This window comes from Siphateles boraxobius, unplaced genomic scaffold (genome assembly GCF_051911475.1).
Source record: "Siphateles boraxobius isolate OS27281-9 unplaced genomic scaffold, OSU_SipBor_1 164, whole genome shotgun sequence".
Lineage (NCBI taxonomy): Eukaryota > Metazoa > Chordata > Actinopteri > Cypriniformes > Leuciscidae > Siphateles > Siphateles boraxobius.
Window position 1 is genome coordinate 149441 of NW_027508771.1, and position 12425 is coordinate 161865.

The 12425-nt window shown below is 43.4% G+C and overlaps 1 protein-coding gene across 9 annotated transcripts in view; it reads left to right on the forward strand.

The window, feature by feature from the left end:
• Positions 1-12425, forward strand: part of LOC143740058 (apoptosis-resistant E3 ubiquitin protein ligase 1-like) — a 206834-nt gene that overhangs the window by 55670 nt on the left and 138739 nt on the right. For all 9 annotated transcript variants that reach the window (XM_077232132.1, XM_077232130.1, XM_077232138.1 and 6 more), the window contains 2 exons: positions 8338-8564; positions 9384-9621. In XM_077232132.1, coding sequence (XP_077088247.1) covers positions 8338-8564; positions 9384-9621 — 465 coding nt within the window. The remainder of the gene's footprint in view (positions 1-8337; positions 8565-9383; positions 9622-12425) is intronic.

Below are 12425 nucleotides of genomic sequence, written 5' to 3' on the forward strand. Positions count from 1 at the left end.
GGTTTTTTGAACGCTCTGTTTGAAGGAGAGTGTCTGCTGTGAGACTTCAGTGTAAACGCCCACTGCTGTGATTGTCTGACATGTTTGCATATGAAATAGCCAGGATTACATTTGGAAATCTCTCTAATACTTTTACAGAGTTTTTACTATTTAGCTATCGAGATGAACAAATCATGAAAAGTATTGATTAAAGCGCTATATTTAGATCAGTTCCATCACGTGAAGGGTTGCCCTAATGAGCATTGAGCAGATGACAGACTGCTCCATGTATCATGTACGTTCTAATGCCTGATCTGTGATCAGTGTTTTCTGATGCGTAATCAAGTTCAGACAGATATTTTTTCTCTCAAAATTGTTCAATACTGTTTATGCATTAGTAAATCAAGCTAGTGACTAAACGATCAACTTCACATCGTTTCTCTTAGTAGGATGAAATTAATCTTATTTAAACTGTTGATCGTTTGATTGATCAAATCATCAATTTCTGCACTCTCATGAATGCTTTCACCAAATAACAATGCAAACACAATGTAAATACAGTAAGAGCTTCGTTGTGCAGTGTAACAGCATCATTGATTTCATAACGAGTTTTGGCAAGTGTCCAGATAAACTCGCGCTCTGTGATTGACATATTGGGCGATTGGAAAGGGAGTGTTCTTTAACCCCTTAAGTGTCACCCCCCCTTTTGATAATGGACATTAAAATGCACTATACAAACTTAAATGGTTGTAATTCAAGAATGCTTTGGAATATAGACCTAAGTTTGGTCTTGTTTTAAAGAAAACAATCAGTTTTGTTGGCAGATCCATATCGTAAAAGATTATTACTGAAGTGAAAGGACTTAAAAAAATTAAAGTATGAGAAAGTTATGGAAGTTTAAATTTACAGTAATGATTAAATTAGGATTTAATAGTAATATATTGAAGTAAAGTTAGGCGTCCCGTTAGCGGGACAGTGACACTTAACATTTAACACTTTCTGTATATAATTTAATCATAGTTTAAATTAGATTAATTTCATCCTACTAAGAGAAACTTGCTTGATTTACTTATACATAAACAGTATTGAACGATTTTGAGAGAAATATTATCTGTCTGAACATGATTACGCATCAGAAAACACTGATCACAGATCATGCATTAGAATGTACATGGTTACTTACATGTTAGTGGCATTGCTGGCAGATCCATATCGCAAAGCAGATTATTACTGAAGTGAAAGCACTTGAAAGAATTAAAGTATGAAAAAGTTATGGAAGTTTACATTTACAGTAAATCAAATATACTTTTTTTTTTTTATATATAAAATATTATGCAAAATATTTTTTACTATAAAACTACTATAAAATGAAAGTTATATATCTGACCAAGTTGTGTTCCAAATTTAAAGTTGATATCACAAAAATTGAAGTTCCCATGAGATTTTGTTTAGGCGTAATACCAAAAATAGCCACCGGGTGCCATTGAATTCCATTGAATTTAATTGTATGTTTTCTGCCGTAACAAATTAATAAATTTCTATCCAAATATCACTTCTATCACTAAATATGGAACCTTGAGACTCAGACCTTTCTGACAATGTGTTTTTTCAAGATTAGAAAAGGTTTTGATAATAAATTATGCCCAAAGATGATGCCCAAAAGTGGAGGAGCCTAATAAAAAAATACCGTTTCTAAGTTCGTAAGCTTTCAAATGATACCTAATTTATGATAACTACTAAAGTATGTGATGTAATAATAATAAAAAAATTATATATATATATATGATATACTTTTTAGAGGACTTTTTACTTTACTTTTTAAAATATATTTGTATCTTTTTTATTGACAAATACTAGATTATGTTTTATTATGAACTTTTAGCATTAAAAACGTCTCGGTTACGTATGTAACCCTCGTTCCCTGAGTAGGGAACGGAGACGTTACGTCGGATGACGACGAATGGGGTTTCGCTTAGAAAGCCTATCAACTTCGAGTATTACAAAACGAGCCAATGGCAAAGAAATGCCATGGGTCTGCGGAATTTGCATAGCGTATCTCCGCCCCACCTCGTGGGTATAAAAGGAGGACGCCGGCAACATGCAGATATGTTTCTTCGCTGAGGAGCCAAGACTGAGCTCATCCCCGCGGTACGGCGGAAAGTGGCAGGCAGACGTCTCCGTTCCCTACTCAGGGAACGAGGGTTACATACGTAACCGAGACGTTCCCTTTCATTGTCACTCCGAGTTACGTCGGATGACGACGAATGGGGTTACCAGTCTAATCACGCCACCTTCTCGGCTGTCTTCCAGTGCCCTGCGTAAATCTGAGATCCTTGTCGTGAGACTGGCACGGACGAAGGACTCCTATTTAGCACAGGAATACCAAGGTACACTGGGGAGCATATCCCATAGCTTAGAGGAAATATGCAATTATTGCCAACCCAGAAGGGGGAACTTAGAAAATACACATATGACCCAGAGGGATGCATATGGAGATTACTGGGGTGTCCAGTCGCAGGTGGAATATTTCAACCCCAGGGGTGGCAAGGTGGCTTTCCAAGGGAAAGACACATGCTCAGAGAGGCTTACAGTGGAAATACACATGTGGGGGTTGCTCAGAGGAGGGACCATGCACACGGGAGGCACCTAGCCGACGCGCAGACAATAGACACTGGCGCCGACGTCAGGAGTGCTGGAGGAACTCAGGGCTTTCGGAGAAGCTCACCTGAGGAGTAATCGCACGTATCCAGTCCGTGGAGTGGAATGGCGAGCAAGCGAAGACACCTGAGCGGGTCCAGTACTAGCTGGTTGAAGCGAGTACATTAGAGGACACTGGCTCCACTCGGAGATTGTAGAATCTGGCGAATGTGTTAGGTGTCGCCCAGCCTGCAGCTCTGCAGATGTCTGTTAGCGAGGCGTCATGCGCTAGAGCCCAAGAGGAAGCCACGCTCCGGGTGGAGTGGGCAGTGACACCAAGGCGGCACGGTCGACCTTGCTGCTGGTATGCCAAAGCAATGGCGTCCACTATCCAGTGAGACAACCTTTGCCGGGATCGAGCCTTTCCCTTTAGCTTCCCACCATAACAGACAAAGAGCTGGTCTGAGGTCCTGAAACACTGCGTCCTGTCTACATAGGCGCGGAGAGCGCGTACTGGACAGAGCAGTGCCAAGGCTGGGTCTGCCTCCTCCAGGGGCAGCGCTTGCAGGTTCACCACCTGGTCCCGGAAGGGAGTGGTAGGAACCTTGGGCACATATCCGAGCCGGGTTCTCAGGATCACTTGAGAGTAAGCCGGCCCGAATTCCAGGCAGGCTTCGTCAACGGACAATGCGTGCAGGTCCCGTACCCTCTTGATGGAGGCCAATGCAACCAGGAGCGCTGTCTTCATAGACAGGAACTTAAGCACCACTGATTGCAAAGGCTCAAAGGGAGCACTCTGCAGGGCAGTTAGAACCACTGAGAGGTCCCAAGAGGGAACGAGAGGAGGACGAGGAGGATTCAGTCTCCTCGCTCCTCTCAGGAACCTGACGATCAGGTCGTGCTTCCCAACAGACTTACCTTCGACCGGATCACGATGTGCGGCAATAGCGGCAACATAGACTTTCAGGGTGGAGGGAGACAGCCTTCGCTCCAACCCATCTTGAAGGAAGGAAAGCACGACATTAATCGAACATCTCCGGGGGTCTTCTCGGTGAGAAGAGGACCAGTTGACGAAGAGGTTCCACTTCAACGAATAGACGTGTCTAGTGGACGAAGCTCTAGCGGAAGTGATGGTAGCCGCCACCGCTGGTGGTAGTGTACTCAAACCTGCCTCGTCCCGTCCAGGAGCCACACGTGGAGGTTCCAAAGATCGGGACGAGGATGCCATAGGGTCCCGGTCCCTGAGAAGAAAGGAGGTCCTTCCTCAGGGGAATCGGCCAGGGAGGTGCTGTCGCGAGGAGTACTAGTTCGGGGAACCAGGTCCGGGCGGGCCAGTACGGCGCGACCAGAATGACCTGCTCCTCGTCCTCCCTGACCTTGCGCAGGGTATGCGCAAGAAGGCTCACTGGGGGAAACGCATATTTGCTGCCCCGCGGCCAGCTGTGCGCTAGTGCATCCGTGCCGAGCGTGCCCTCGGTCAGGGAATAAAACAGGGCACAATGGGTCGAGTCGTGAGAGGCAAACAGATCTATCTGTGCGTCCCCGAACTGGTCCCAAATCAGCTGAACCGACTGGGGATGGAGCCGCCAATCTCCCGGGTCGGGCTGAAGCCGTGAGAGCTCGTCGGCTGCACAGTTCAGGGCTTCAGGGATATAAATGGCATGAAGCGACCTCAGATGCTTCTGACTCCATATGAGGAGGTGGCGGGCGAGTTGCGACATACGGCGGGAGCGTAGACCACCTTGATGGTTGATGTACGCTACAGTGGTGGTATTGTCTGAACGGACTAGTACGTGTTTGTTCTTGAGCACGGTCCGGAAGCGGCGCAAACCAAGACGTACAGCCAGCAACTTGAGGCAATTGCCATGCCAGAGGCGTCGGGGTCCTGTCCAGGAGCCCGCGGCAGCACGTCCATTGCACATGGCACCCCAGCCCGTGGAGGAGGCATCTGTCGTTACAACAACATGCCGCAAAGCTCGTTCCAGGGGCACTTCGGCCCGTAGAAAACTGAGGTTCGACCACGGGGTGAAGGTCTGACGGCAGGTCGAAGTAACTGTTACTCGGAGTGTGCCTTGTTGCCATGCCCACCTCGGGACTCGGTCGCGAAGCCAAAGCAGAAGCGGTCTCATATGAAACAATCCGAGCGGCGTTGCCGCGGCAGCAGATACCATATGCCCCACGAGCCTCTGAAAAAGTTTCAGTGGAACCGCACTCTTGCCCTTGAACTGTCTCAGGCAAGTCAGCAGTGACTGCGCTTGCTTGCTCGTAAGCTGCGCGGACATGGCGACCGAGTCGATATCCATACCGAGAGAAGAGATCCTCTGCACGGGGCAAAGTTTGCTCTTTTCCCAGTTGACCCGAAGGCCCAGACGAGCTAGGTGCTGGAGCACTAAGTCCCTGTGTTCGCAAACCTGGTCTCGGGAGTGAGCTAGGATCAGCCAGTCGTTGATATAGTTCAGGATGCGAACCCCGTGTTCCTGAAGGGGAACAAGGGCTGCCACGACGACCTTCGTGAAGACGCGAGGGGACAGGGCTAGCCCGAAAGGGAGAACCGCGTACTGGTATGCCTGCCCCTCGAAAGCAAACCGTAGGAACGGTCTGTGTCGAGGGAGAATGGAGACATGGAAGTAGGCGTCCTTCAGGTCGGGTCTGCTCTGCCAGTGGGCTGGCTACAGAGGCGGATGAGAGCGGCACGTTCCGGGGACAGCGCGCACTGTCAACCGGCTCTGGGACAGAGGAGGACGAGGGGTGCACGGCTCGGGGGAGGCGAGATTTCATCATCGAGATTTCATCATGCACGTCCGGGAAGAAATGTATTGGGGCAGGCTGAGGACGGGAAGCCGCAGCTGCACCTAAAAACCAATCGTCCAGCCGCTCACGACAGGGTGGAGGGGTCCACTCTAAACCAATGCTCGCGGCCGCCCGGGAAAGCATGGCCGTCATCTCTGGATCAGACTGAGCCACAGCCGTATTCACACCCGAAGGTGGCAGCTGTGACGAGTCTTCACTTCCAGATGAATCAGACCCGCCTTGTGATGCTGCGATTGACATCACGTCTTCCTCTGGAGCACCAAAGGAAACCCGCGGGACCTCAAACGACGGTCCCGCGGGAATCCCCTGAACGCTCACGGGTTGCAACACTGGCGAAGGTGCTGTGGGGCACGGACAAATAGTCGGCGCTTTGTTCCACACAGTCACCCTCAGATCACCCTGGCCACCAGCCGAAGTAGAGCCTCTCGAGGAAGTGTTGCGATGGTCATGTTCCCACAGAGAGAACATGACTCCTCCACGAGCGCTGCTCTAGCGTGATTAATGCCCAAACACACTAGACAGCGCTCGTGCCCATCAGAGTCAGACACAACCAGAAGTGCACGGGCGAGGCATGTTTAAAAAGACGTGCCGCGTGCAAGCTCTTTTCGTGAAAGAAACTCAGTGCTGAAGCGCCCGCGGAGAACACACTCACTGGCAAACCACGCTCAGATAGGCAGAAAGTGTGCACTCGCCGGGAGATCGCCGTCACACCAACACTGGAGAGTTGCTCGTCTCGTAAGAAGCTGACAATCAGAGATAGCTTAGGGAGTGAAGAATTACACTTGGCTCCCAAGCGAAAACATATCTGCATGTTGCCGGCGTCCTCCTTTTATACCCACGAGGTGGGGCGGAGATACGCTATGCAAACTCCGCAGACCCATGGCATTTCTTTGCCTTTGGCTCGTTTCGTAATACTCGAAGTTGATAGGCTTTCTAAGCGAAACCCCATTTGTCGTCATCCGACGTAAAGTAAGTTTCAATTATTAAAATGTGTGCGTCGACTTTTTGTGACAAAGGTCAGAAACTCCTGTAATGACGTAGATTTTTTGAGGCGCACTCTTGTCATAAATTCATATATTACTGTTCCTACATAATTTGTAATAAAAAAACAGCGCTAAAATATCTATTTAGGAGTCTTAGACCTTTCCAATGATATATAGTTTGTCATGATTAAATTAGGATTTAATAGTAATATATTGAAGTAAAGTTAGGCATCCCGCTAGCGGGACAGTGACACTTAACACTTTCTGTAAGAAATTTTCATTTTAAAAATTGTTTTGAACCCACAGGCTATTTTTATAGTATAACGAACTCTTAACTGTCAAAAGATCAAGGAAAATTTTAATTCTCAGTTCATGACCCGTTTAATTTTCAGTGGCATTAGGGTCTTTAAGCAACAGCTGCTGATGGAACGGCAACGGCAGCCGGAAGCAAACGGTTAACTGCAAACGGTTAACTGTTCTTCTAGTTAAAGAATGCAAAAATCACTAAGCAACAGTGAAGAGTACGGCGTAGGGGATAATTTAATTATTTGACAAAATGCAAGTAAAGAAAGTGATTTTAAAAAGCAGGAGAGGGTTGCTTTGGGAATTTAATGAGATACATAAATAATTACAATGCCACATACCATAAAACATAACATTAACTTTCTTAAACTTTCACGTAGTAGCGACTACGGCAAATCAGCTGTTCTCCCGTAGTAGACGGTTACAGTAGAACGTCATGAAGTAGCAGTTAAAGTCGCGCATGCGCAATAGAAAGCCAAAATGCCGTTGCCGTTCCACCAGAGGCTGTTGCTTAAAGTCCCTATTAGCCCTATTCGGACGGGACTAGTTTTCTAAACGACATTTGAGTTACTCTTTTTATCTCTCGACATTTGTGATTTCTTGTACTGATTTGGACGGGACTAACATCTACGCGTTTATTACAGAGGTGGGATTGTGTGTTTTCTAGACATGGGAATTACAGAAGGTCATTTGCTGTGCTTGCGTGCATTACTTATGACGTATATGTCTTGAGTTATTATTTATTGATATAATTTTAATTTATTATTTAAAAAAAAACCATTTAAGTAAACTTCAAGAGTTTATTGAAGTGGCTGTCTATAATTAACCCACATAAGTGAGCAGCGAAATCTAGACAAGATTATTTTTTTTGCATTTTGGCTCTATTTATTAATTTTATAATTCAATTTGTTTGTCGGATACCATTCCTTATTGAAATTAAATGAAAGCATGCTGAATATTGGTGTGACAATCAAAGACATTCACATTCGGACGGGATTAGATTTCCTAGAGGACCACTGAGTTTACCGAAAAACCAGAGGTGTCAAGTCCAGGTTCAGAAAGTAAAAATCCTCCTCAGTATTTTGTTCCAATCACCTGGATTTGCTAATTAGCACAGTTTTTCAGCCAGGAGATAGAACCAATTAGTGAAATCAGCTGGCTGAGTTAATGGGTGGAATAAACATATGGCAGGACTTTTACTTTCTGATCCCTGGAATTGACACCTCTGCGAAAAACAAACAGAGCAAAGGTAATTTGCTCTGTTTTTATTACACAACCTCTGTAAAAATTCCACAGACGTGGCAGATTCTGAAGGGATTCAAATCGCAAAGTATGTATGTGAAACACAATTTTCTCTAACGTCCCCGTGGAAAACCTGTCCGAATAGGGCTATTAATTAGGTTATATGTTCCTTTAACAATTTTATACAATAACTTTCAGTTACATTATTACTGTTTTACTAACATTTATCAATCAGTTATTTTTAATATGGTGTGTTTTGACAGCTGTTTAAAAGACTTCATTATTTTTATGGTGTTTCATGCTGTTGGAAAAATAGTTTACCATTTTAAAATGTTTACATTTATAAATTCTCTGTTTTTAAAGGCTCAATTACTCTCTTTAGGTGGAATAACTGTTTCCATCATCGCATTCGTCTTCACCATCAAGTTTCTGTGTGAGCTTGCTGCTCGTGTGGTCAGCTTCTTACAGAATGATGACCCTACCCGTCATGGGGACCGCAGTATCTACGACTATGTGCGGGGTAATTATTTGGACCCACGCTCATGTAAGGTCTCCTGGGACTGGAAAGACCCACAGGAAGTCGGTCAAACCATGAGTTTCCGAGTGCAGGTAACAAATCATAAGCTTTTCATAAACAGTTTTTTTTTTATCATCACACTTTAGATTGGGGTCCAATTCTCACTTTTAACTATGACTTTTGCCTCAATGAACTCCTAATTACTGTTTGGTCTAAGTAAGGATTATTGCGCGAGCGCTCTTTGGTTTGCGGTTAAGTAAACCATCATATTAGCGTTTTATAAACTTTATTTACTATGTGTTAACATTGTGGTAGTTGCAGTTCATGAAGTCATTCAGCTCCGGGTAACCCATGGCAGCCACCACAAGTTTCTCCTCCATCATTGCAGTCTCCGTACATTCAAAGCAACTGTAAACTTTCGTCACTACAACGGTAGGCACGCCTTTCCATTCATTCGATTGGAAGTGGGGAAAAAACGTTACAACTTCGGGCGCTTTTCTGCTCAGTTGTTTTTTTTTCAACTTCTGGCGCTCAGAGCGCTCCTACAAAAATGCGATCGCACAGTCGCCCGGGGCGCATGAACAGCGCACAAAACGCTCACTGCCAATAAAAAACTATTTAAAAAAGGCACCTCTTACTCCAAAAAACGCCTTCTGTGTGATTAAGGTATTAAAGTGTGCTTTATAAGTACTAATAAAAAGCCAATATCCTAGTAATATGCACACTAATAAGCAACTAGGTAATAGTGAGAATTGGATCCTAAACTAAAGTGTTAACTTACCTATTTAATTTAATTTTTATTTTTGTCAATTTTTTCAAATTTTGTACTGACTATAAATTGGGTACTTCATGCAGCTCAATTGATATAAATACAGTATTGTGTATTGGATGTTTATAAATCTTTCTCACAGCTCTTCTACAAAAATGGCCAGCCATTTCCTGCTCATAGACCTGTGGGACTGAGGGTGAACATCACTCACATAGAGCTGGCTATAGAAGTCCCTGTCACCCAGGAAGTCCTTCAAGAGCCTGAATCTAATGTAGTCAAAGTGGCCTTCACTGTGCGTAAGGCTGGACGCTACGAGGTAGCTGTAAAACTTGGGGGCTTGGATGTGGCCTACAGCCCTTACTACAAAATATTCCAGCCAGGTAAAATGCAAGTACAGATTCTTAATGCCCACTTTTATACGAGTCTGCTATAATTATACATATTACTCATAATCCCTTATACAGTATTTGCCTATTAGCAAGATTGATGCATGAGCTTTATCGCCCTCTATGTCTTCTTCTGATGCAACCATAAATAGAGTACAAACATCTTTTTTTATTATTTTTCAATGATCAAAACCTTCTTTATACTTGTGTGTCTGTTTTGGATGCCAAATGATGGAATCGAAGAGTATGTTTGTGAAGAAGTCAACAATTTATGAAAGCTTGTATATGTGCGTTTTTATTGAGCACCTAAAAGATAATATGGTGCTTAATTTGCTAAAAACTAAATTTATAGACATAAAACAGGAGATAATTTTGAACAATATGAAGAATTAGATAGCACAAGAGATAATTATAGGCAGAATAAAGTATTTAAAGATTCCCACAACACTAGAGACCATTATGATGTAACACTATGAAGTAATCAAGAAAATTCAACTGCCACAAATAATTTTGAACAATATGAAGAATTTAGACAGAATAAATTCAGTGTAACTACATATAAACAGCTCGTGGGATAATTATGAGCATTATGAAGAATGTGAACATTCACACAGTACAAATCATTTTTAATGTAAACGTCTTTAAACATTTTCGAAAAGATTCTAGCTGGCTGTATACAGGTGTACGGTTTCGAAGAATTCTTGAAAAACTTGAAGAGTCAGTTGGTTTATTTGTATAGCTTGCATAGTAATTACAGTTATTACGTTCCTGTGTATTTTGCGTGAATGAGGATTGGTGTTTGGACAGATATTGTGTTTTGCGGTAGTATGCCATACGGAACCGTTGCCACTGACCTGCTTTAACGTCGGCAGTGGGGCTCGACAGCCTTCGTCAAATGGGTCGGCGCGTATGGACGGGTTGCGGAGAGACAGACTGTGGTTTGGTCACATGTGAACTATGAGGAAGGAGCAACCTCAGCAACAGGAAGGATGTAAAGCTCAACACAGACGGTTATTATGGGGAGACCGCACTGTAGTTGCAGCCGTTGTGTGTGCTGACGCGCAAAATACACTGCAGCTATTTACACCAGACAGAAGGAGATTCACATCACCATATGGAAAGAAGCGTAAATGGATGGAGAAGTATAGATTACTTCAAAGCTACGTCTTAGTTGGTGCTTATCTTGGCGAAAGCCGAGTACAAATCAGCATGAAGTTTTAACATCTACTCTCGTGTAATGGAAATCAACCAGCACAAGAGATCATTTTGAACAATATAAAGATTTTAAATTTCCAACACAGCACCAGAAAACGTTCAGCTATTTGTAGAATTTAAATATTCACACAGCATCACAGATCATTGTGATGTAACATCATAATGTCTTTAACACATTCAAGTAATAAAAATGAGCAATTTATTGAATAATCTTAAAGCTTCTTATAGCACAGTATAGTGTGTAGAAGTAAAATTACATCAAAGTGCAATAGAATCGCCTTAAGCCAAGGAATCATAGGAAAAAAATATTTTGTTATTAGCATAAACATGGGTGCAAATTTGGACAGTTGGTTACGCTAGAGTGATTGAGTTAGAGACTCCAAAATGGCTGTGGTTAATGTTCAGACAGTCCTCTATCTGTGTGCAAAACTAGGGAATGTCTTCCTACAACATGGCTAGCCAAAATAGCAACCACATAAACTTTAAGCATAGCAGGGGCAACCTCCTGCAATACACTCCTGCAGGAACCCTAGCACTGAACCAACTGGGCAGTAAACTGGTTTCAAATTATGCTGTTCCCACCGTCTGCAAAGAGTTGCGATTTCAGTGCATACAGTTTGATCATCATCATCATCTTCTAAATATCAAACTGCTAATTCCTTTGACTGAGCTAATATCATCCAGTTATCGATGTAATTTAGGACACTGATGCCCTGAAGTCACAGCAGAGCCAGGGTCGCATCCTTGCACTTTGTGAAGGTGGAAGGTGACAAGGTTAGATAGAAGAGAAGAACCCGGTACTGGTATGCCTCACTCCTGAAAGCAAATCTGAAGAACTTCCTGAGTTATGGCAGGATTTCGATATGAAAGTATGCGTCTTGTAGATCATCGGTTCCCAACAGGGGGGTCGCGGCCCACAAGGGGGCCTCAGCGAGCTCTTTGGAGGGTCGCCTCATATTTTGAAAAGTGTTGAACAGTGAGCATTACAGCAGCAGTCCATAACTTTTTTTGTGTTCAAAATTTACTAAATTTGTATAATGAGCGAGTACATCATGAATCCAATCTCCAAACCGTGTTTTTGTCTTATCCTGAGTCACCTTGGTACACCTATAATAAGTGTTTATATTGGGACTATTTTACACTGGTTCGGGTCATACCGCTGCGGTGTAGCCCAGTGCCTGCGTGACTCGTCATAGACATAAACAGAGAGAAGTAGCTCCGGCTACAATATTTTTCCGCAAGACGCATTATTCTGTTAATAAACGCATGTTTATTAATCGCTAGAGTACCAAACGATCATATTACATTAGCTAACTTTATTCACGATCCCCTGGCTGACCAAAACATGAGTTTTTAACGAGGTCCCAGACACCAGTCATTTTGTTATAGCCTATATCAATTATTTTTACCTACACACCAGTGTGAATACTGATATTTTTGTTATTGCATTTCAAATATGGCCAATTAATAGGCTACTCCTAGGCTTACGTTTTTAAATTACAAATGGCCTACTAAAGTTTTTGTTATAATATTTTCAATATTATATGCTATTATTTGTGCATAAACATATCTGGTTATAGTAA